The sequence below is a fragment of the Aristolochia californica genome, unplaced genomic scaffold, assembly GCF_029961685.1.
Source record: "Aristolochia californica isolate CCGP_79_NKW_82.1479 unplaced genomic scaffold, dmAriCali1.0.hap1 SCAF_10, whole genome shotgun sequence".
Taxonomy (NCBI): Eukaryota; Viridiplantae; Streptophyta; class Magnoliopsida; order Piperales; family Aristolochiaceae; genus Aristolochia; species Aristolochia californica.
In genome coordinates this window covers 4,545,649-4,552,873 of record NW_027181771.1, presented here as the reverse complement: position 1 = coordinate 4,552,873, position 7,225 = coordinate 4,545,649, and the positions used below count along the sequence as shown (strand labels likewise).

Below are 7,225 nucleotides of genomic sequence, written 5' to 3'. Positions count from 1 at the left end.
GGCATCTTTATTTGAAATCTAGTTTTCAAAAGGAAGTTTCATAAAAAAATAAAAATAAAAGTGAACACACAATGCCCATTAACTCTCTCTCTCTCTCTCTTCCTCTCACTAAGTTACATCTTTTCTTTTGATCAGAATTATGATAATGGAATTGGATTTGATTTGTCAAGGATGTATGCCCTCATGTTTGGCAAATATTGAGTACTCTAAGGACTATACTTAGCTAATGTATTCAACTCTCTTTGAAACCTTCATTTCAAGCATCAATATTCTACAACATCATGATTAATAGCTCTTAATCTAAATTAATGACAACTCTTAATCTTAATTAACGATTACTCAATTCAATGAGCTCATGATTAACACCTCTTAATTTAAATTAGTGACTCAATTCATTCTAAGCACAAAGTAATCTTTTAAAGCAACTAAAGCAGTGTCTTTATAACTTTCTCTTGAATTCTCAAACAAAACAGTCTATAATTTAACCAATATTTGAGAGAAACTCGATTGGGTATCAGGTACCAATACCCATATATCGACTGGTACACTACCGAAGAAAAGAAAGACATATTCGTTCTCTCTTTCCATCTCTTAAGCAATTCTGGAGAAAAACCAGCCAACGAAAGCAACAAATTGCTTCAATTTTCTTCAGATCCATGTCCTACGACAACTGTGAATAAATGGTGTTTGATAACATAAAACACCCTCGTATTCGTGAATATTAATCTAAACAGAGTTAATGGAGCAACGAAAGTAGGAAGCCAGTACGCAGACGTAAATAAGATCCTGCAAGAACATGCAAGGAACTGGCTCTTTGGGTTCTTTTCCTAGTTAACACGCTTTGAAGAAATAAACAAGCAATCTGAAACCTTCTTCGTTGGGGAGGCCCAACGCCCCGAGGTCGACGACCCCTTAAAATGGCTCAGGCATCGACAATGCGATCCCTCCCGGCAGTTCCACTGGATCCCAATAGTTGATGGATTTTAACTGTATTTTTCCTTCATTTGTTTTATTTTTTAGATCAAAGTCTCGCTGACGTTTGAATTTTCTAAGAAATTCTGATTCCGCATAATTAGTTTTCCAATTGGAAGACGGCGCGTGTCGCAAAAATTCTCCTGTTGGTTTTACTCTCCTTTCAGACTCTTGCCTTTTATTATGTTCTCTGCTCTCTTTCCCCCTCTCGCTGTCTTTCTGCTTTTGATCAGTCGATTTTGGGGAGGTTTCGGAATGGGAAACGCCCTCAGATTTCTGTATTCCGGCTGCTGCAAGCCTGACGCCGAGGATGCCGGTTCTCTAGGCCCGCACGGAGTCACTGCCGCCACCGTCGGAGTCTCCGCTCTTGCCCGTGATATTTTTCACTACGAAATTACATCTCAGGTAAATACTATTTAATCTCCTGCCTTGCTGAGTACCAGATCTCAATTGGATTTTCTGCATAAAGTTTCTGGAATGGGTAATTTTGATCACTTTCTGCTCATGATCTTCAAATTTTAGAATTTGGGCTCTTCATCATTTCCGTCCAGAAGTCGTCATCTACTTTTGTTTCTGCGCTTGTTCTTGAATTCTTGAACGCTGACATTGATCCCATTTGAGTGAAGGTCCCTGAGGGATTGAGCCAGCATGTGGTCTCCTCAAAGAAGGCTCAAGCAAACTGGTATTTTTGTAATTAACTTGCTTTTGTTAATGCTCATACTAAGGATGTCCTGCATCAATGGCAGCGGCGCAAATGGCTGAGGCCTCTAGACTACTTCTGCATTATAATCAAAACGATCTAACTCTACTTAAGGTATAAGAAACTTTTACGAGCATGGAAGGAAGCCAAGCCACCACCGAAGACACCTGAAGAAGCAGCAAGGCTTGTCTCAGTGACTCTAAAGAGAAATCAAACACAAGATGTAGAGGTATTTGGAAGACTATCCACGACGTCTAATCTGTTACCCATATTTGCTAATGTCGTCTTCATCATCTGTTACACTGCAGGGACTCTTAGCTTTCTATGGGCTTCCTCTTCCACACACTTTAGTCCAAACCTCTGGGGTTCCCTTATCTTTGCCAGAAGGAGTTCAGTTCGAATTTGATACATTGCCTGTGAGATCATCTTCCTTGTCGACTTACGATCCTCTCAAAGAATAGCTTTATGGGTTTTTGTTTAATCAATCAAGTTAATGGATAGACCCATTCTTAGGTGGACGCTAAAGCTGTTGCAGATGGCGATACTGTAACCGTTTATGTGGATACTGCTGACCCCGGAGAATGGGCTACTGTCCCTCGTAGGATTCACGAGGCAGCCATTCGAAGATCCCAAGCTCGTGCTGTGAGGAACTTCGTTCAAGCCGACGCACTCCAGAAAGAAATTGTTGACGCAGGTTACAGGTTAGTCATCTACACTAAACACATGGCTTTCACTAGAATTGGGAAGATCAACTCTGTTTTCCTCATTCTTGTTCAGGGTCATCAGCTCCGCGAACGGTACTGAAGTTCTTGCACGGAAATATCGAATCAGACTGAGGTATGTTCCACACCATTCTGTTTGTCGCTGTGGATTAAAAGAGACGCAAAAATTTTAATATTTGGACAGGGGAATCGATGCTCCAGAGAACTCCATGCCATACGGGCAGGAGGCGAAGCAAGAATTACTCAAGATTGTTGAAGGAAAATGTTTGAAAATATTTTTTTATGAGGAAGATCGATATGGCCGGTGTGTGGGCGACGTTTACTCCAATGGATTATTCGTGCAGGTGATATCACAAGGGAAGAAAATCAATGGTTTTTTAACCAGGCCATTTGTTTCAGTAGTTAAAACTTCTTTCCACAGGAATTGATGCTGAAGAAAGGATTAGCATGGCACTACGTCGCGTATGATCAACGACCTCAGCTTGCAAAGGTTAGTAGCTCAACCCTGGACTTCCTTCAGCTCTGCAGCAGTTAATCCATCAATGGCCAGAAAACATAAAAAAACTGTAAACATGTTTGAATCACATATAGAGTTGCTCCTTCAAATTATGACTTGTAATCATCTTTGAACTGAAAATAGTTGGAAACGGATGCTCGGTTAGCTCAGATAGGGTTATGGGCATCACCAAACCCAGAGAAGCCATGGGAATGGAGAAAGAACAGGCGCAATGGAGGATAATAGAAAGGCTCCAGACAATAGAAAGAACCAAATGGAAGATCAGCAGATGCTAAAGGGCAGAGTTAATATCTATACAATGCTTGTAAAATGTAATTAAACCGTCCGAGTACTGATAATTAAACCTAAGGTCAGCCATTAACAATTGCCATCTATCTCATTTGTGAAATTTGCTTGTCTCACTGATAAGAAAGTGCAACAACAATGAGCAGTTCCAAAAATGAATTGGGTAGTTGATGGAGGGCAAGAATTGTAGTGTAAAGTACTTGAGTAATCATCTGTAAGATTTGCTTCTCTCAGTAATTAGAAATTGCAACAAGAATGGGCAGTTCCAAAAATGAATTGGGTAAAGGATGGAGGGCAACAATTGTTGTGTATAATACTTGTGTAATCATGATTCAGTTACAATGTCAATTTTTATCACAGATAGTAGCCTGATAACTGAAACAATGCACTGAACAGACTTTCTCAATCGCCAAGCGTACCCTGCAGGACAAAAAATTTCACAGGATTAGACCCATTCATAGCTTTGCTAGTTAACAAAGGTGATGCAATTACAAAAAAAAACCTAGCACGCTCTAAGGGTCTATTTGGAACCCCAAGAAGAGAAAAGAAAATGAGAATTTGACCATTATTATTACCAAAAATAGTTAGTGATAAGTTATTATTCCCAAAAATAGCTAGCGAAAATGAGATAATGATCAAATTCTTCTTTTCACTAACTATTTTTTGGAATAATAATGGCCAAATTTTCATTTTCTTTTCCATAGGGTTCCAAACAGACCCTATGTCCTCAAAAGCCATGCCATAGGAAACACAATATGAAACACTAAGTTATATGGTTCCAAGTCACGAAGAATTGAACAGTGTTAATATAACAGATGATTACCTACGATCCAATACATCATGCTTGCATCTGCCCAGCCAGAGCAAAGCTTCCCATTAACAGATAAGGCTTTCCATGCTCTTGGAAGGCATTTCAAAGAAGACATTTTTGAAAAAATCTTAAGGGTCAAATAGCCCTTGTAAACACTTAAAAACAGGATTTTATTCAAGGCCTTCCATAAATCAAAAGAAATGATAGATTTTGTCTACCTCTTTCTAAATCTGAAGTATATTCACATATTTCTCCAAATTCTGAAGTTTTGTCTAAATTCAGTTTACCAGCAATACATTTTTTTTTTTTTTTACGATACTTCTGTTTGTTATAATACCATCTATCCACACATCTTAGTAGCTCTCTTTTTCCCCTCAAATCATTCTAGTCCTGCTATTTCTACCAACCTCCATAAACTTATCTGACCATGAAACAATAAACTCTCAGGCTTTAACTCTGCTTTACTTTTTTTTATGTTATTTGCATATATGTATTTTTTTTCCTTTTTTAAATTTTTTTTTATATATTTTGGCTTAAAAGACAAAGCATAATTCAAGGCCTAAGATTTGCAAAGCCAACAAGATAGCTCCCTATAGTATTCTGCTGGCAAATAAGAAAATTGCTTGCCACATTATCAGAACTTCTTCTTTTCTCCCACCCAGTCCCAGAACTACAAAATATAACTGCTAACAAGCTCATGAATAACAGGTTTCTTCTAAACCATAACGGGCAAATTCACTGGAGATCAGCAGGATTAAAAAAGCTACAAGTTATATGTGCCCCTCTAGAACTTGTGTAGCATCAGCAGTAAATCCAACAGAACTTTTAACTGTTGAACTCTAAAGAAAGTATCCAGTAAGAAATTTCTATTCATTGTACTGCTTATATGACATATGACTCAGTTTCTCAACCAAAATCAATCAACTTCTCAATGTTGTAAAAAAAAGTACCTAAATGGTATGATAATGAAACTGGATGGTTGGACTTCAACACCAAAACTGGAAGTAATTCCAAGAATTGGATGATCAATGTAATAAAGCACAAATTAACAACAACAATAGAGAGAGGTATATTGAGCCAAATAAAATAGAATGGGATAAAGTACAGATGAGAACTGAACTCACATTTTGTCCTTGGATTCAAATTTACATTACATTCAATGCATCTTACTTTGACTCAACTTTTATCTCATCTGAATCGGAGTCACTAGCATTATAACCTGTTAAGACAATCACAGAAATAAGAACCCTATGCCAGGCCCCCAGCCCCGAATAGACATCAAGGAAAAAGATGCAGATGTGTACCCGGATGCTTATCGCTGACCTTCCAAACTGATGATCGAGTCCTTGAAGCTTTTGTTATCCAAGCCCTTCCCTGAGATTCACAATGAAAGTAACCCAAGCTTAATAGTGAAAGCTAAATGAACATGCCTCAAACCCCATCCTTCCATTTCATTCAAATCTATGTCAGAAAATAAATAATGTCTAAATAGAAAACAGAATCGCCCAAAAAGGACAGCAAATACATGCTAAACAAGTACTGTATATACCTAATCAGTCACTGAAATCCAGCTACAAAATGAACCTTTCAACAAAACCCCGAAAAGACAATAACATGTATACTAATTGATATGCAAAACAAGTACTGGATATGCCAAATCCATCTCAGAGTTCCAGCTACAAAATGAACCTTTCAGCATAGGCTTTTGACTAGCAAAGCAGATAAATTTTTTTAACTCAACATCGTAAGGCCAAAAATTTCAACCAATGTGACTCCGAGGGAGTGAAAACTAAATTTCAAAAAATGAGCAATTAAACTAGCTCCATAAAGATGTAGTGATTCCATTTACACCAAAAAGAAGCATAAAAATCTAATAATGATAGAAATAGAAGGTAAACTTTTAAATAGAGAAAATACTGCAACCAACATCACAGAAAACCAGAAAAGCGAACATCAAAAAACTCGCAATCTAGTAATCAGAAGATAGTTACCATGATCCCATCAAAACGATATAAAAAACTGTCCTTGGAACCCAATCAAGAGAAGACAATGTAGAAAACAGTCTTCGACAAACCAATCAAAAAATTTAGAGACAACAATGAACATACTTAATACGGCAGAGCACCCAAAAGGACCCGTCAATAGTATTCCTAGGAAACTATAGTTCTTTATCATTTCCAGAGACACCAAAAGATGGCACCAACCAGAGAGCAGATAAATAAAACATAACCTTTCAAAACAAGAACTGCCAACCGTCATATGAACAACAATCACATAGAGCAGATAAATAAAAGGCCCAAAAAAAATAATAGTTTAGGTAGAATTGAAGCAATCTATCTTTCCCAATATATTGACTTGGAAGATTCATCCATACAAAATCACTAGGACCTAAGCAACTGTCATGACAAAACAACAAACGTAGAAACCGAAAGGATGCTGCCAATAAGACGTAACCCAGAAACACAACCAGATGAGAAATTAGCAAAAGACGATTCCCAATCCAGTGAACTATTACCTTCTGCACATCTTTTGGGACCCCATATCCACTGTAATACATCTGACCCACCAAAACCTGCATAGCGCTATCCCCCGCCCTCGCTTCCTTAAGTGTATCCTGGAACCACCTTTTAACACAATCCGACACAACCTCCGATAAAGGAACTCGACTGCGCCTGTCCTCTCGACCCTCCATTTGCGAGCCTCTTCTGTCAAACGAATCAGTTGATGACTCGAGTTCAGGAGAGAATTGGACTTTTGGAATAGGTTTTTGGGACTTGGAAGGTCGGAGTTTCTCAGAAGTGATCTTCGCGATGTTATGGAAATGTGTAGATGATTTTCCCATAAAAGAGAAGGGTTTGCGCTCCCGTCTCTTTATGGTATTGTGGCTTTCTTTATTTGGGTCGAATGGTCGGAATGGAAGGGTAGACGCGGGATATGACTTTTGGGGTGGTTTTTTTGTTCTGACTGTATTTTGAAGACCGAGCTGTTAGGTATTTTGGCGTAGTAGAGAAGTCTCAGTCTGTCACAAACTCCTCTAGACATTAAAAAAAGAAGCCCTGTTTACAAGAATTTTTTTTATTATTATAATTATACTAATATTATAATGTTATTTTTAACTTAAAAAATAATTTTGAGTTATTTATTTTAAATTAAATAGTCTAAATAAAGTTTATATGAATTTAGGTTCATACTTTGTTTTTCCAATTCATTAACTGAAT

General features: G+C 37.7%; 2 protein-coding genes across 3 annotated transcripts; one reads left to right on the top strand and one right to left on the bottom strand.

The window, feature by feature from the left end:
- Positions 1-1,196: 1,196 nt before the first annotated feature.
- On the top strand, positions 1,197-3,167 carry LOC137934256 (staphylococcal-like nuclease CAN2). 2 transcript variants are annotated; one of them, XM_068778539.1, is made up of 9 exons: positions 1,197-1,377; positions 1,599-1,654; positions 1,787-1,901; positions 1,981-2,088; positions 2,186-2,373; positions 2,450-2,509; positions 2,579-2,738; positions 2,816-2,884; positions 3,035-3,167. In XM_068778539.1, the coding sequence occupies exons 1-9, from the start codon at positions 1,228-1,230 to the stop codon at positions 3,131-3,133; spliced, it is 1,005 nt and encodes a 334-aa protein (XP_068634640.1). In that variant the 5' UTR covers positions 1,197-1,227; the 3' UTR covers positions 3,134-3,167. The 2 variants fall into 2 exon arrangements, with proteins under 2 accessions (XP_068634640.1, XP_068634645.1); XM_068778544.1 differs by lacking the exons at positions 2,816-2,884; positions 3,035-3,167 and having other exon boundaries at positions 2,596-2,730.
- A 316-nt stretch (positions 3,168-3,483) lies between these two features.
- On the bottom strand, positions 3,484-6,912 carry LOC137934270 (uncharacterized). The gene is made up of 4 exons (XM_068778552.1): positions 6,523-6,912; positions 5,312-5,381; positions 5,132-5,226; positions 3,484-3,616 (listed from the first exon to the last, which is right to left on the bottom strand). Exons 1-3 carry the CDS (start codon positions 6,847-6,849, stop codon positions 5,174-5,176), a joined length of 450 nt encoding a protein of 149 aa, XP_068634653.1. The 5' UTR covers positions 6,850-6,912; the 3' UTR covers positions 3,484-3,616; positions 5,132-5,173.
- Between the last annotated feature and the right edge of the window lie 313 nt (positions 6,913-7,225).

Coding starts and splice junctions, on each gene's coding strand:
- LOC137934256 (XM_068778539.1), top strand. CDS start 1,228: ATGGGAAACGCCCTCAGATTTCTGTATTCCGGCTGCTGCAAGCCTGAC. Junction 1,378..1,598: donor ACTACGAAATTACATCTCAG/GTAAATACTATT, acceptor ATTTGAGTGAAG/GTCCCTGAGGGATTGAGCCA. Junction 2,374..2,449: donor ATTGTTGACGCAGGTTACAG/GTTAGTCATCTA, acceptor ATTCTTGTTCAG/GGTCATCAGCTCCGCGAACG.
- LOC137934270 (XM_068778552.1), bottom strand. CDS start 6,849: ATGGGAAAATCATCTACACATTTCCATAACATCGCGAAGATCACTTCT. Junction 5,382..6,522: donor TCCCAAAAGATGTGCAGAAG/GTAATAGTTCAC, acceptor TGTGAATCTCAG/GGAAGGGCTTGGATAACAAA. Junction 5,227..5,311: donor GGTCAGCGATAAGCATCCGG/GTACACATCTGC, acceptor TTGTCTTAACAG/GTTATAATGCTAGTGACTCC.